The sequence below is a fragment of the Haliaeetus albicilla genome, chromosome 5 (genome assembly GCF_947461875.1).
Source record: "Haliaeetus albicilla chromosome 5, bHalAlb1.1, whole genome shotgun sequence".
Lineage (NCBI taxonomy): Eukaryota > Metazoa > Chordata > Aves > Accipitriformes > Accipitridae > Haliaeetus > Haliaeetus albicilla.
This window is the reverse complement of record NC_091487.1, coordinates 50,019,697-50,036,845: the sequence shown is the minus strand read 5'-3', so window position 1 is coordinate 50,036,845 and position 17,149 is coordinate 50,019,697. Positions and strand designations below refer to the sequence as shown.

The following is a 17,149-nucleotide window of genomic DNA, read 5'->3' as shown; positions in this document are numbered from 1 at the left end:
TTAAGACAGCAACCTTTCTACATCTTATTTGAGCTGCTGGTTAGAAAAGCAGCTGGAAGTGGAAAAAACCTCTCATAATAAATTATTTGTCTGAATTCTAAAATTCTGATTGACTGTACAGAAGCCAAGATTTTATATTCAAAATCAAACTGTCTGATCAAAATGCAGTGTAGGCCCTATATGTTTGACAAATATATACATTAGCATATACACATTAGACATAGCTTAGTGATGTATGACCTAAACAGATGAGATAGGATGGCAAAAATGGATGAACTGATATTAATCCACAACGGTTTCTAATTTTTTTTGTTATAGGACTTAAACTGTTTAGCATTACTGAAATATAGCTATGTAGCTTCTTGATATTATCAGCTGCTTAATTTCCTCTTTCGAACAGTCATTGACAATGCAGATGGCTCACGTTATAATGTAGATGGCACGCGTCATAGTGGAGAGTCCTCAACCTCAGGTGCGGATGATGAAAATGCAGGTAGCGGATCAACACATGACACAACTCCCATGGATACCTCCATCAGGAGATCCAGCCCCTCATATTATGGAAGTGCTACTCCAGTCTCACAGCTGCCAGATCATTCTTCTGGAGGGGGTGAAAAAGAAATTCCTAGAAAACATTCTGGTAAGGACAGTAAGTTGCCACATTAGAATAATTGAGTGAAGGATTACGTTGTTAGTTAAAGGATATCATGAGGGAATGAGAAGCACTGTCTCTAATTTGTATCCTGGAGAAGTAAAAGGAGAATGTGTATCTTTGAAAGAAAAGAGAAGCATTCTGAATTTCTAAGGATTTTTTTTGCTTGCACTGGAGTACAAAGCAGCCACACATCAACATAGTTTCCCACATAAACCTTCCCAGGATGTTGAGAACAGATGGTTCTGAGAATTTGCTCTTGTTCTTATTAAAATATTTATTTCAGTAAAGGCTCAAAAACATATCCAGCAGAGGTTAGTGAGGCTGAGGGTATGGGTATATAGAGATAAGGATAATATATTCTTATCTGTTCTCTAAAAGGATGAATTGACATTAAGTAATAAGAACAAGGAGGATTTTACAGTACAATTGATTTCTCTTTGTACAAATACAGGGGTATTTTTAGGACATCTTATTACAGCATATTACAGAATGCACAGAGAGATAAAAATGTCAAATTAAAATGTTATTACTGTCTTCTTCCTTTAGGTGGTAAAGCCAAATCTATTTTCATGAAGCCCTATCAAATACAAATGCCATACTCTGTTCTAGGGCATTCTGCAGGGTGGCAAATTAGGGAATTAGAGTACCTTGCCTGTATCTTGCTTTCTTGTGAAAGTGGCGTGAATTGTATTTCATCTTTCATTTTGCTTGTGTGGCTGAAAGTATCAGAGGTCTGAATGACTAGATGCCATTGAACCTAAAGGATACAAATATAATTCATCCTCCAAGCACAGTAAAGTTGACTGTGTGACCTCTGACTACAAGCTTTTTATCAAATCACCAGTAACATTCCACTGAAGGATACCAGTAGTTTGCATCATTATCTTCAATACTGAAATTAAAAAAAAAATAAAAATTGACCAGAAGTATTATGATTATAAAATTACTTTTCACAGGTGGTATACTCATGACATGTTATGCTTGTTTTTCCATGTAGTTAGCATCATGGTAAATGTTAGGTAAATCCTAACATTCTCTTCCTAAGGAACTAGGATCAGAGCCATTCCCCAAGGTGTATGTGACGTATTTCAATTGCTTGCCATGACAACTCCTATCAACTCTGCTTACATGCAGAGTTTAGATTTTTGGACTATATCTCAGAATATATCTCAGTGGCATGGTTTAATCCCAACCAGCAACTAAGCACCACGCAGCCGCTCACTCACTTCCTCCCCAATACCCAGTGGGATGGGGGGAGAGAATAGGGGGGAAAAAAGTAAAACTCATGGGTTGAGATAAGAACAGTTTAATAGACAGAAAAGAAGAAACTAATAATGATAATGATAACACTAATAAAATGACAACAGTAGTAATAAAAGGATTGGAATGCACAAATGATGCGCAGGGCAATTGCTCACCACCCGCCGATCAATGCCCAGTTAGTCCCCAAGCGGCGATCCCCCGACCCCCACTCTCCCCAGTTTATATACTGGGCATGACGTCACACGGTATGGAATACCCTGTTGGCCAGTTTGGGTCAGGTCCCCTGGCTGTGTCCTGTGCCAACTTCTTGTGCCCCTCCAGCTTTCTCGCTGGCTGGGCATGAGAAGCTGAAAAATCCTTGACTCTAGTCTAAACACTACTGAGCAACAACTGAAAACATCAGTGTTATCAACATTCTTCTCATACTGAACCCAAAACATAGCGCTGTACCAGCTACTAGGAAGACAGTTAACTCTATCCCAGCTGAAACCAGGACACTCAGTAAAGAGGGGAATACCAATAACTCACTCATTGCTCTAGAACCCCTCTCCAGATGGTATACAGGTAAAATTAGAGCTTGTATCACATAAACAGATCATTGCCAGAATGTTCATTATCACTGTAATACATACTGCTCTTGAAATAATCTGTTTTGGTGATATCCTTACTATGTTAGTAAAGTAAGGCTATTTGGGGTTGAATTTTATGAACAACCTAGTCTGTATCTTTCTCCTCTCTTGGACTAATAAATGAAGGAATGAAGCTTGCAGTATAGAATAATTGAAGTAAGTACTGGGTTGCAACTCAGCTAATGAAATAGTAATGATTCATCCATCACCAAACAGATTATGAAGTTACTCCTGTATCGCCTGACATCTCTTCGATGACGCCAGCTGATGATTCTCCTGAAAAAGATGGTGGACAGTATCCTGCGAGTACTAGTAAGATTTATGTATTATAATAGCTACATCAAATACAGATTGCATTAAAACTGCTTTCTTCTTCCAGCAGGGTATTCTGGTAAGTGTTGAAGTATACATGATAGCCAATTTTGGAAAGACATTGAAAGACAGTACTTTCCAGACTGGTTAAGTCAGAAATAAACTTTACTCTCTGGACAAGGGGAGAAATAACATTTACTGTATGTTTACTTCAATGCTTATACGTGAGTTCATAATGATTGTTGTTTTGTGTTTCCCACTGCTTTTTTCTCACACCTATTTACTCTATGAGGCACCACCAATTAGCGCAACCAATTATCACTTGAAGTCAATTTATTTCCGAGGTAGAAAAGGACATTTTTGTCAATTTATGATGAAAGTGCCTGTGATTCTAGTATATTTATGGTTGTGAATGTGGGTAATCCACATCAAAACCATGGCCTCGCTCACCAAAGCAAGTGCTTTAAGTGGCAGTTCCAGTTGCCAAGCCACTTGTGCACTGCAAAAACTAATTTTGTCATTGTTGGCAAAATGCATGAGAAAAAACTGGGGCCTGTGTTGGCTCCACAGGCTTTAAGGGCTCAGAACAGTAGCCATTTTCTGTGCTTTGTCCTTGAATAGCTGTACTGAGTAGGAAAAACCACTGCTTGTGTTGTTTTTATCAAATACATAGTGCACAGCAGCTACAGCAAATAAAAAACTTTTAAAGTCATCTTACATGTTTTGAAGTGGAACTGTACATACAGTCACTCTAGTTCTTAAGTTTAAAGTGATAAAGATCTTTGCCCCAGAAAATAAAGTGAACCTAAAGGGAGAAAATTTTAATTATACAGAGGAGACCTACAGAGGTGTGTTGCAGTAAAGATTGAATGGGTAGAAATGAAAGTTTCTTCCTGCTGACTCTTTTTTTCGCACCATGGAAGCCCGGGAATTTGCTTAATTGTTGTTGCTGATGATAGATGGTTAAATGGTCTATGTGACTTGGAGAGATGGTGCCCTCGTTATTGTATTTAGAAATCACAGGATAGAGGAAGAATAATTGTATGTCTCACACAGTTAGCAAAAGACAGAAATCATTCAACCAAGCATCTTGTCTCAGAGGATGTGAAGGTTAGTAACACCTTATGAATATGTAGATGGAAAAAAGAAATATCTGATTGGTTTTCCCCCAAACCTTGAAATCAAGTAGAGAATTTTCCGGTGCTTGTTTCAAGTGAAAGGTTTTGCTACAAAGTACTGCCTCTAAGGGGTGGAGGGGAAATTCCACCTGGTAACAGTGGGGAGTTTGTCTGGTTGACTCTGGTGGTGATTTTTCCTTCCTATTCATTTGCTTTTGTATGCATGTGTGCTTTCGGTTTTTCCTTTCACTACTTCATTATCAAATGTATTGATCCTAAATACATATATCCCTTGCTTTTGCTAACAGTTCTCTCTCATGGGCATGACTATTTTAGAGAGGGAAAACTAGAGGTATTTAAGATTTTAAAAGATCAAAATAACTTTAGAGCTATGTAATAAAAGATGTCAATACTGATATATGTGTATCACAGAAGTGATAGCATTGGAATGATTGCTTATTGGTTTAGGGCTGATACATTGATTCTCTGGAAAAAAAGATTATGAAGGTACTGCACCTGGGCTTTTCTGGTAGCTTTAGCTATTAGTCAGCAACATCACTTTAAAGCCAAACAGACCCATTTCATTTAATTTTGCTGCATTACAAATGAATGAGTGATTTAGCACTCCTTTCAGAAGTTAAGTATAAACTATGCATCTCCATGAGAATTCATCAAATATTCAGTAGCATAGGAGAAAGTTACGTGGAGAACAAAATGAAAAGAAAGAAGAACAAAAAAGAAAATAAAGCCATGCCCCAATGTCTGCTATTTACATTGTGCAACAGTGCAGGCTCATTGAAATATCCTGGCCACAATTTAATTTCCCAGAGAAAAATGCCACAGGCAGGAAAGTAGAAAATTAAGAAATAAGTAGAGAAAACTATTCACGTATATCTTCAGATAGATGGCTGAAAATATAGCTGTCTAATTCTATAGTGTGTGAAAATGGGAAACAAAACTGTTGGCTCTCCATCTATACTACCCAGCATTTGTAAACTTAAAGTTTGGTGAAAAGGTGTCTAGCTTGATCAAAACACTTCTTTACTATGGGTTTGAAGTGAGCAATTGCCACAGCTCCTTGTTCTTCAGATGATCCTGTTTCATTGTTGCTCTGGCTTTGGACATTATTGGTGATGTTGTCCATCAAGTTCATGGTCCAGCACTTTGCCATTGATTTTCTCTTCTGGCTGGAGCAAGATTTTCTCTTTGTTATTAACAAGTTATAATTCATCTGTAGATGTCATGGATCAGATGTCATAAAATTCTGTTGCTGATCAATGAGATACTTCCCTAAGTTATCAGAGCTAATTCCTCAAACAGTAACTGCGACTGATTTTGTTCATCCATATGGAATAGACATTTTAATGCTCTGGTGGATTTCCTTTTATTTGGTTTGGAGCATTCCCTGCAAAACATCTCACCAATAAAAAAGTCTTATGTCCGTATTTTGGCTAATCTCACAGGAAAGCATCTGCATTGGTATTTTGCATCTGGAAGGAAGCCATGAATACATATTCATCAATTAAGAAAATGAGCTCCTAAGGCTTGTTGTGGAAAGCAGGTAGAGGTGCAAATTTTGCCAATTACAGCAAGTCAGATGGCAATTATTTAGTTATTCAGTTATTTTCTCGTTAACCAATGTTTTGGCATCATCATTTTGTTTACAGTTCTGCTCCAAATCTGACACCACCTGGGTTTTGATGGTCTGTTGCTCAGAGATCAGATTTTGAATGTCCAGGTTTCACATTTTCTGACACCAGTGCCAGAACAGTATTAGTAGTACTAAGTTTAAGGAGCAATTACTGACTACGAGAAGAGACAATATTTTTTCAGACAAGGACAGCTTCTCAGAAAGGCAAAATCTATCAGGTTTTGCAGCCAAATACTGTGGTTTAACCCCAGCCAGCAACTAAGCACCACGCAGCTGCTCACTCACTCCCCCCGAATGCCCAGTGGGATGGGGGAGAGAATAGGGGGAAAAAAGTAAAACTCATGAGTTGAGATAAGAATGGTTTAATAGAACAAAAAAGAATAAACTAATAATGGCAATGATAACACTAATAAAATGACAACAGTAATAATAAAAGGATTGGAATGTACAAATGATGCGCAGGGCAATTGCTCACCACCCGCCGATGGACACCTAGCCAGTCCCCGAGTGGCGATCCCCCGACCCCCACTTCCCCCAGTTTATATACTGGGCATGACGTCCCATGGTATGGAATACCCTGTTGGGCACTTTGGGTCAGCTGCCCTGGCTGTGTCCCCTCCCAACTTCTTGTGCCCCTCCAGCTTTCTCGCTGGCTGGGGATGAGAAGCTGAAAAATCAGTGTTATCAACATTCTTCTCATACCGAACTCAAAACATAGCTACTAGGAAGACAATTAACTCTATCCCAGCTGAAACCAGGACACCAAAACAGCTACACCTTGAAAAAGTGCAGTTCTGAGTTTAAGTCCATACACTTTGTACACTTTGCAGTTTACAGATAAGCAAAAACATAACTACTGCAGAGTGAAGAATATCAGTTTATCCTGTTTGATCTTTAGAACTTTGATTCCTAGGTCTTGCATTTTCCAGTGCTTTCATATATTGCACAAAAAAATGATCAAAACTGGTGTCTTTAATGTTAGTCTTGAAGGTATTTTTCTGAATTAATTATTTAAAGATTTTTTTCTGAATGCAGAAGAGTACATGATATCTTCATCTTCAAGATATAGAAGATGGTCTAAATGCTGATAAAAATATTGCTTGTGAGGAATTGCCAGAATAAAATTTTTCCAGAGAAACATTTTGAAGTAGATTTTGCTTTCTTTTGGTGAATATGTGTATGACTTGAACCTCAGCTCTTCTTGGAAACACTGTTTCTCAGTTTATTGATGAATACCTTAGCAGAAAGAAAGGTTAAAATATCACCTAACTTGCCTAAGGGATTTCAATTTCTATGGTGTGCATGCTTCTGTTAGCTTTGAATGCTTTTTGTCAAAATACTGGGCATATTTCACATATGGTACATATGTTGATCTGTCACAACTAAAAATACTATGCAGAATTCTTTGACTTTACTGGACTTACAGAGCTGGTAACACACTCTTACACTTTAGCAGAATGTTTCAAATTTCACTTACACTAAAAGCATTGGATATTTTTGCTGTCTGAAGAATGTAATGATACCATGGGTTCATACATTCGCCTTGCACTCACATCCATCTCAGTGGCATGAGCATGCTCAGGGTGACGGTGCTGGTGGACTTGACTTTGCTGGAGGAAAAGTGCTTCTCGAGAAATAATAACAAGATCTTGGTTGAACGAACCATGTCCTATCAGCTCCAGGGCCTCATCATGACAACCTGGAGAAAGCCACCACCCAAGCCTGGTGGAATCCATTCTCAGACCACTGGTGGTGGTCAAACCCTGGACAGAAGACGCAAGAACCCACGCAAGCAACCACGGGTAAAGAATGTCCTGCTAAGAGGGCGCTTTGATTAGGGGCTGAATAACCAGGGCACCAGGGCAGCAGCCTTCAGAAGCATTAAGTGGAGGGAGGTTGAACGTGTGGTCTGTGCCACTGCTTTTTGTTACTGCGTGTTTGAAGTGGGACAAGCAAAGTACTGGGCTATCTCTCACTGACCGTACATTTGGTAGCAATAGAGCAGCTGTCCGCATTGTTCATGTGCTGCGGAGCTATTCTGCATGCCGGAAAGGGATGAGTATGTGAGTCACTTTATAAAGGATGTACATGGGTTTTTCTTTTTTCCTGTTTGGAGGCAATTTAGAAGTAGACTATTCCAATGAGAAGGACTTGTGGGAGAAAGGAAGAAAGTGTTTTCAAGCCAGTACACTGTGCTCACTCTGCTAGGAGAGGCCAGGTACGGTTAGTGCTGCGAGCATGCATAGGGCATGGAAACGTAGCTAAGAGCCCTGTTGGGCAGCTTCAGCAGGGCCATGGCAGAGCGATGAATCCCTTGTGGGTGGAAGAACCAGGAGGAGATATGGACCATGGGACGCAGGGTGCTGTACACTCTTCTCTGTGATTGTAAGGCTGCACGTAAGGGAGAGAGGGAAGCACAACTGCTGTCAGCAGACGACCTTGTGGGTTGGGGCTTCATGGCAGATTTAACATCATCACAGCAGATGTGACCTCAAGTGGCAATGGTTCGGATGACGAAGACTCTTCAGAGGAGGTGACTTACCCAACAGTGTTTCCAGGCTGGGACAGGAGTGTGGCCAAAGACGCGTATGCTCCAAGTACTAGTAAGGAACTTCCTTTCTCTTTGGATGGTTTCTTTCTTCTTCTTCCTGTCCTACCCGATGTTCCTCCTCCTTTGCCACACATATATTGTGTGAAAATTGGATTCTCTCCCAATCAGCTCCTGTTTCAAACATATCTCCCATGTCACAGGAAAAAAATGTTTAGATCTTGTGACATCCATCTGTATCCTTAGAAGCACCATCTTCCATTGCTTCTAGAATTGATGTCTTGTCTCCATTCATATCTGACTTGTGGGCTTCCCCCGTGGCATGTTGTGTCTCAAGGAATAATTCCTCTTTGGAGGGATTTTCCAGCCTCTATACAAGTGGCACAACTATTTCTGTTTGCATGCCAATCTCTATTTGTCTTGCCTAGCACAGTGGGCAAAAAGGCTGTAGATTCCTGTAATTTTTCTAAACAAAAATCTCTCCCCATCCTTAAATGCCTGTCACAATCCTACAGAACATTACTATTTGAAACGCTATATTCTGAGAAAATATTGTGCATTGGTAATGTGATAGGAGTAAAGCTGCGCCTCTCTCTCCATGCTATGCTGACGCCTAACTGGAAAGTGTTCCTGGTGTGGATTTTGCTGACAGCATCAGGACAAGGGGAGCGCATGTGTCTTTCGAGGGGAATGGCTGTAGTTCTGAGCCCAGGTCCTTGGCAGCATTGGCTTCATGGGTTTGTCAGTAGAAAAGGAGGCTAAACTAATGGGTGTGCTTATCTCTGGGTGTCCCTTTTACCCATCGTGGATATTTCTTTCACCTTTTATAACTGATTTTGATCTTATGTCATCTTGGTGGATGTTCCTCATTCTGGGCCCTATGTAAGGCTATCTGCTCTCTCCTGTTGGCAAAGTCTGTGAGCTGTTGGCAAAGCCTGTGAGGAACTCATTAACCTTGTTGAATGTAAAGGGCTAGCAAAGACTCACAGGGCTTTTTGATGACTCCTCTCAAGGGACCATGTTCTTTCTTGGGACTGCCACTAGTGCTTGCATCTGGCTGTCTGAAGAATGTAATGATACCATGGGTTCATACATTCGCCTTGCACTCACATCCATCTCAGTGGCATGAGCATGCTCAGGGTGACGGTGCTGGTGGACTTGACTTTGCTGGAGGAAAAGTGCTTCTCGAGAAATAATAACAAGATCTTGGTTGAACGAACCATGTCCTATCAGCTCCAGGGCCTCATCATGACAACCTGGAGAAAGCCACCACCCAAGCCTGGTGGAATCCATTCTCAGACCACTGGTGGTGGTCAAACCCTGGACAGAAGACGCAAGAACCCACGCAAGCAACCACGGGTAAAGAATGTCCTGCTAAGAGGGCGCTTTGATTAGGGGCTGAATAACCAGGGCACCAGGGCAGCAGCCTTCAGAAGCATTAAGTGGAGGGAGGTTGAACGTGTGGTCTGTGCCACTGCTTTTTGTTACTGCGTGTTTGAAGTGGGACAAGCAAAGTACTGGGCTATCTCTCACTGACCGTACATTTGGTAGCAATAGAGCAGCTGTCCGCATTGTTCATGTGCTGCGGAGCTATTCTGCATGCCGGAAAGGGATGAGTATGTGAGTCACTTTATAAAGGATGTACATGGGTTTTTCTTTTTTCCTGTTTGGAGGCAATTTAGAAGTAGACTATTCCAATGAGAAGGACTTGTGGGAGAAAGGAAGAAAGTGTTTTCAAGCCAGTACACTGTGCTCACTCTGCTAGGAGAGGCCAGGTACGGTTAGTGCTGCGAGCATGCATAGGGCATGGAAACGTAGCTAAGAGCCCTGTTGGGCAGCTTCAGCAGGGCCATGGCAGAGCGATGAATCCCTTGTGGGTGGAAGAACCAGGAGGAGATATGGACCATGGGACGCAGGGTGCTGTACACTCTTCTCTGTGATTGTAAGGCTGCACGTAAGGGAGAGAGGGAAGCACAACTGCTGTCAGCAGACGACCTTGTGGGTTGGGGCTTCATGGCAGATTTAACATCATCACAGCAGATGTGACCTCAAGTGGCAATGGTTCGGATGACGAAGACTCTTCAGAGGAGGTGACTTACCCAACAGTGTTTCCAGGCTGGGACAGGAGTGTGGCCAAAGACGCGTATGCTCCAAGTACTAGTAAGGAACTTCCTTTCTCTTTGGATGGTTTCTTTCTTCTTCTTCCTGTCCTACCCGATGTTCCTCCTCCTTTGCCACACATATATTGTGTGAAAACTGGTTGCTCTTCTCATCAACTGTTCCTTCAGAAATGTCTCTTTTGTGATTGGAAAAATCATGGGAGGTCCATATCGATAGAATGAATATCTCTTCTATCACTACTTAATTTTAAGTTCTCATTTTCATGCCTATTTGAATGCATGCATTCACTCAGGATTTTCCAAGAAAAAGAAATGTTCATATTTTTTTCTATTTTTTTCTTTTTTGTGGAAAAAAGTGTTAAAATAATTCCAGTTCATCTTATTTATATTTTATCTCTATACAATGTAGACTTCTTGCCTGTGGAATATGTTCAGGCACAATTTGGGGAGGCTAAACCACAAGTGCCCTTTTCATTGGGAAGCGTTAACAAAATGGTCTCATATTTGCTACCTTCCACACTCTTCCCATGCACTGTTCTGACATCATCTCATTTGTTTTGTGACCTCAGATGTTTAAGCATGATCCAATACCACAACTAAGATATTTTAATACACAGACTTATTTTCCTGACAGGAATATTTCTACAGTGATCATCTGATAGCTCTTTTTTAACTAAAATGTAATCCATATCTAAAATAATTTTGTCTCAATACCAGAAAACCACCACATATTAGGATCTTCACGTTTAGAAGAAAATACAAAATGAGCAAGTCATCTTGCTTTGGGATTTTTTATTCTTTTGCCTAAGTTTTGGGTATTTCTGGTGTTAATGTCTTTATCTTTGAGGTTCTTCATTGGTCACTTATTCCACATGGCATATTGCATTCCAACTACCTTTAATGACCTAGTGGTATCTGCATGCTCCATGGGTGCATGTATACAGTCTCTGATCATAGACTCTTGTGGAAGTTTTATTTTATCTGTTCAATTGTATTATAACTTTATTGACTAATATTGGCTTCGGTGGCTGTCAAGGTGCGTTCGTTTTTTTGCTGACCATAGCTTTTAAGCTTGGTGGTGGATATTCTAGCATGAATCTGAGTACTTAGAAAGCATGTTTTACATGTACGCAGACATCTACCATATTCTTTAGGTGCAGCATTATTCTTCAAACTTGAGTTTAAATGTCTGTAACTGCTGTAATGGTTTTGTGCTACTTCTGCTATACATCATTCTTCTATTGCTTGTTTTTCCCATTCTTCTTGGGACACTTTGCATCTGTCCAATGCAAAGAAAAGAACAACTGGGTTGAAGTAAAGGAATTTGATAAGAAGAGTAGAGAGACTACAGTTAAGCTATGCATGAATTTCCATTTTCCATCACCTCTATGGCACACACTAACAGTAGAGTAATAGTGGCAGATGTAGAGCATGGTCAGCATTGAATCCTCCATTGTCCTAACAGCTGTGGACTTGCAACATGAAACACTTCTGGAAATCTCCACACACAGTCATCAGAACCCCGCGTATATGGATGAAGAGGAGCAGTATCCTAGCTCTGCCAGCAGGGGTAAAGCAATTAAGCATTTCAGATAATATTGAGATTTGTGACATAATTCAGTGAAGTATAACACTGTTTTGGCACAGCTGGTTGTAATTCCCATACCATTAGCCTCAGTTCAGTACAATACCTTTGTATTATTTGTACTAGAGCCCTCAGAGTTGGCATCTATAATATCCATCTGTCGTTCCAAGTCTACCTCTTGCATCTAATCTTCATTACTTGCCACTTTTCCTCACGTCTCTGGGTTTTTTAAACTTGTACTGCCAGTAGTGTAATAAAACTGAGTAGATTGTAACATTTGGTGACCCACCTTGGTGAGAAAAAAAATTGCCTTTTTTCCACTTCAAAATTTCTATTGTGAAATCTGAAAAGTCAAAAAAGGGAGCTAGTGATTCAAATACATGAAACTGTGCTACAAAGGACAATATACTACCTCCAGATGAATGTGAACATTTTGCTACCAATGTTACTGCCAGTAGCCAACTGAGATACTGAAAGTGTGCTCATGTTCTTCAAGCCTAAAAACCTCTGTAGGCAAAGGCTCACAGACTGTATTCTCCAGCTATTTTTGTTGTGTACCTAAATAGTTTCCAGTTAAAATTTTTTGAAAAGCATAGCTGGATATGAGCTTCATTTTCAGGATGTTTTGGCTATAATGCACAGCTTTACCCTGTTAAGGAGAGGTGCAAAACTGAGTAGCTGGAGACACAGCTATATACAGCTGGATTGGGGGCCAGCCTTGTGATTGCATAAAATTAGATTGTACTGAAAAGAAATACATTTCACTGGGACTTGTGGAAAGCCTTCTTATCCCTCTGTAAAAACAAGCATTTTCTACATCCTGTGGTTTTTCTTTGGTTTTATATGATCTGCCTTCAATAGCTAGATACCTGTCATTTTGAACAGTGAAAGTTTATACAATTGGCATGAGAACAGGTACTATAATCACCCAGAAATAATTTTTGTGATAACTTTCTTTTAGTTCTGAAGTATTGTTAGATCAGTTGTATTCATACATTAGTTAATTTTAACTTTTATTTACAAGATAATCTATATGTAATGGGTTTCATTACAAAAATAATGAATTACATTTGCATGAGTGCTCTCTGTATGAACAATTCATTGCCTGGATGTGAAGATAAATATTCCTCCAGTTTTGCTCTTTTGGGGAAATATCATAGGTTTCTCTAGCTGGTAACTTATGGCATATGTAACAGATCTAGCTTATTCTTTGCACACTCTGATTAAGGACCTTTGCTTTACCTTTAACATAACATTCATGGAAACATTTGATACCTAAGGCAAATATATTTCAAACTGAGTTCTAATGCTCATCTTAGTGTTATAGATATTCCTTTTTTTCCTGGTGTATCTTTTCTAAGCCTTTTAATATTCATTAGAAAATCTCTTATGGTGGTGGTACTTCAGGTGATTTCTGACTGCATCTTCTGCTATGTAAACAACAGCAAATTAAAGAGTGAGCAAAAAATTTATTTTGTCAGAAAAAGCTTTAATTATTACTGAGTTCAAAACAAGTATACTTTTCAACTTTGAATATATGAACCTCCCTATTTCATTCATCCAGTCCCAGAAGAAAGGACAATTTCCTTGGAGCCAGCCTTGTAATTGTCTAGTTGAGATACTAACTCAAAAGAGAAAGTTCACCATCTTTTTCACTTTCAAAACCCCAGAATACAGACTCAACAGTTAAGTTAGTATTAATAAATGTGAAGTAGGGATGCAAGCTGTTGTTTCGATGTGTTCTTCCACTGCTTCTCCTATAGCTTTTCTTTGCGATTGGTCATTTGGATACTTTCTAGCACACTTAAATCTTCTTCCGATCCTTGTGATGCTTTTGTGTGATAGGGTTTCCAAGGGACTTTCGTCTTCTTTCATCTTTCATTTCACATCAAATGTAACAATGAAAACAAAAAGCCAAAACACAAAAGCCAAGCACTCTTGCTCTGTAGACCATGAAGATGAGAATATGACTGGTGTTGGGTGTTTCGATCATTATTGATTCAATCATCATCTTATCAGCACTAGTTACAAGTGAAAATGAAAAACATCAAGGACCAACCCAACATCCGCTATTACACAGTGTTCATTCTGGATGGATAAGTCAAGAGCAAAATCCTGCAAATACCACAGGGAGTACTGAACAACACGAATTTACTGTTGCAAGTGAAAATGATATTGAAAAGGAATCTTCTCATACAGGTAATATTACAGGTCACATTTTAGTAAATTATCAGGGTTTACTAAAGATTTAGTTTTAGGATTTTTTTACTAACAATTTTCCATTCTGAGGCCATAACGGAGGTTCTGTGAATAAACCTGAGCAATTCTGATGTTATATTATATATTTTTTTAAAATTATTCTGTTCTTCAGACCTGTTCCTGGAGGTTTGTTTTCTCTCCTATTTGGGTTGCGTGTCAAGACGTGTAGTAGATTAATTCAGTAACTGTCTCCTATGTTTTGTTTTGTGTCATGCAGTCACAAGGCTTTAACAGGCTATCTGCCAGGGTTTTATCTGTAGGAAACAGTGAATCCTTAAATGGAAAAATAATAATGTCTGTTGTATTTTTCACTTATCCAGGAGCTGTGTTCACTCCCCTCTTGCAAGTCATTATTGAATCTGGGGTTTTTTTCAGTTTTTGTTAATATGGCATTAATATCTAAAAGCTTTTGTCTAAAATATCTACTCACCCCACTTTTGAACTATGACAAGATGACACTGGTGATGAAGGGAAGAAAGCAAAGTATAGTGTAGAATAAAAGAGAGGCTTTTCTCTTCCATTAGTTGAAGTAATTGAGACGTAAAAGATCAAATTGTACTATAAAGCTAGTAACTGAAAATTCACATATATTAGTTTCTGTTCCTGTGAGTGTACTAAGTTTACTAGTTATTGACTGATGTGGTATACTGAGCACTGCCAACAGTGAATTTAACACTGTCATCATCTGCTCTTGCAGATGATCAAATACGGCCACTGAAGACAAGCATATGATAACCATTATTTGAGATGCTGTATAATGTGGATCTATTCCTTCAACTATATGTAATCTTATTAGCAAAAGTTTTGTGTAGCTCACTGCTACAGCTGTCCCTAAGCCCACATTCCTTTAAGATATCAACCCCTGGTGTTTCATCAACATCCTTTAAAAATCTGGTGATGCAGTACAATGTATAACTAATATATATAAATACTATACTATACTACACTACTAGAACAATATAACTTGGCCCAGTTGCAATTAAAATTTTAACACACTGGCAAGTTTCTTGGGTTTTTTGTAACTGGTTTGAGGGGGTTAAGAAGGTTTATGCTACTTAGAAGTTTTGGGTACTTTTTCACTGTGACTGTCTAATAAAAGCTACAGATTGGTTGATATGGACAATATCATGTTTTTCTAAATAACTGCAATATCAAATATTCTCCAGTTGAATGGTGTCTTACTTATTGTGTGCACCATTCACAAATCTGCAGCATGTGCTAGCCTTCCCCTCTGTCAGACTTCTTTGTCTATTTTCCTGGGGATGCTGCAACTAATAAAACAGTGAAATTTTGAGGGGGGAGAACTGGATAGTCAATACACTCAAATTCTGTGATTAAACTCTTACTGATGGGTCATATTCTTGCAGTTATTTCTGCCTTTGTTGTTCTTAATTCTGCATTGGTGGATATTGGTTTGATATTCAACCAATACAAAGTCAACAGCATAATTTGGGGAAATACTTTTGAAAAACAAGGTGCTATCTTGAATCTGAAAAGCTTATGCTCAGTTTGAGGAAGGAGTTAATTCTATTGGTGACAGTAGGCAGCTTTTCTAAACATAAACCAGAATGAGAAGCAAATCTGCTTTACTTCTCTTTGCCATTAAATGTAGTAGACATGTGAGCAAGGCCTGTCATAGAGACAAGAACCGAAGAGGAGAATAATATGAGAAACGGATCTTTATATAGTGAGTTCATAATTACTTCACCATCATCATAACAGCTATGGCCTCCAACCATGGGGCCAAACAGAATGACTCAGCGCAAGACCCATTGGTGTATCCAGATTGGGACAAGGGAGAGGATTACACACAACGTGCTATAATGGATAGAATTATTCCTTCCAGAGAGAATAATCATGAAAAAGAGTCTTCCGCTACAGGTACTAGTAATAATATCAATCAAGTATATTTAATCACTTATGTCTCTCAGCCTATCTTGGAAAGATATTGCATGAAGTTGTAGAGAGGAATAACTTACTGATCTCTTTAAGACATCGATATAAATTATGGATTGATTAATTTTCTCTGTGCTTGGCCTGGATGGTGATGAGATGGAAGTTTCCAATTTTAGCTCTGTGTAAAACATTTATTTTTTACTTACCAACACCTCTACCATTTATACCATCAAAATAACATTCTAAAAACATGATATGAGAAACACATGACTTATTCCTGAAATAAGAGGAAAGGTAATTTTAATCCTTTCTTAAACAGAAAATGCTCAGAACCTATTTTTGATTTTGTGAAAACTAGTTAAATTTCTATTATGGTTCCTGTGTTCCTCTGATGGTATCTCTTCTGTTTCATTGCTTCTGCCATTATACAGCATTAGCCAGCCATTCTGAAAAAGCAGGACAGCTTAGGTTATGATAACAGAAAGCTAATGACAATGAAAATAAACAGAAAAGCCTGGTTCCTTTTCTTCTTTATGATCTAATTAGAATAAAAAACATAAAGTCTACTCTGCATATAAGACAGAGAAGAACAGTGTGGGTGGTGGGCTCAGTAAACATGATACCACAAAGTAATTCTAATAGGTAAACTCCTTCAGCAATGCCAAATTGTGAAGCTGATTCTAGGAGGAAACCTAGGCTTATGACTACCATGGACAGAACAAGGAATTACAACCATTTTCTGTAACTTGTCACCCCTCAGAGTCTAGAGCAAAAAAGGAGGATCAGTGCCTGTAGAAAGGGTTCTTAACTGTCAGTACTAATATCTGTAATGTAAAACGCGCTGTAGCAGGACTTGACAGTGTCCCTGAAGCTGAGGTTCTGTGGTCAGCCTGAGACGCAAGTCAGGGAATTCTCCTGACAGCTGTGTCTATCTCCTTTCCCTGTGTCCACTGTCCTTGGGAATCTTTTGGATTAAGTAAAAAAGTGGATGAGAACAGCACATGAAAATGTCTGATCAATAGAGAGAGCAGTGATGATGTACGGGAGGACAGAAGGTCTCCCTTCTCTTCCCCTTTTGTGGTGAGAAAAGGGTACCAGTTGTTTCAGGTGAAC

At 39.1% G+C, this 17,149-nt stretch overlaps 1 protein-coding gene across 2 annotated transcripts in view; it reads left to right on the top strand.

Moving 5' to 3' along the window:
- CD44 (CD44 molecule (IN blood group)) overlaps positions 1-17,149 on the top strand; it is a 64,012-nt gene that overhangs the window by 27,960 nt on the left and 18,903 nt on the right. The window contains exons 5-12 of one of the 2 annotated variants that reach the window (XM_069784703.1): positions 401-640; positions 2,764-2,859; positions 8,109-8,231; positions 9,410-9,535; positions 10,214-10,336; positions 11,762-11,866; positions 13,901-14,080; positions 15,863-16,021. In XM_069784703.1, the coding sequence (XP_069640804.1) occupies positions 401-640; positions 2,764-2,859; positions 8,109-8,231; positions 9,410-9,535; positions 10,214-10,336; positions 11,762-11,866; positions 13,901-14,080; positions 15,863-16,021 (1,152 nt within the window). The remainder of the gene's footprint in view (positions 1-400; positions 641-2,763; positions 2,860-8,108; positions 8,232-9,409; positions 9,536-10,213; positions 10,337-11,761; positions 11,867-13,900; positions 14,081-15,862; positions 16,022-17,149) is intronic. The other variant, XM_069784704.1, reaches the window with a different exon arrangement.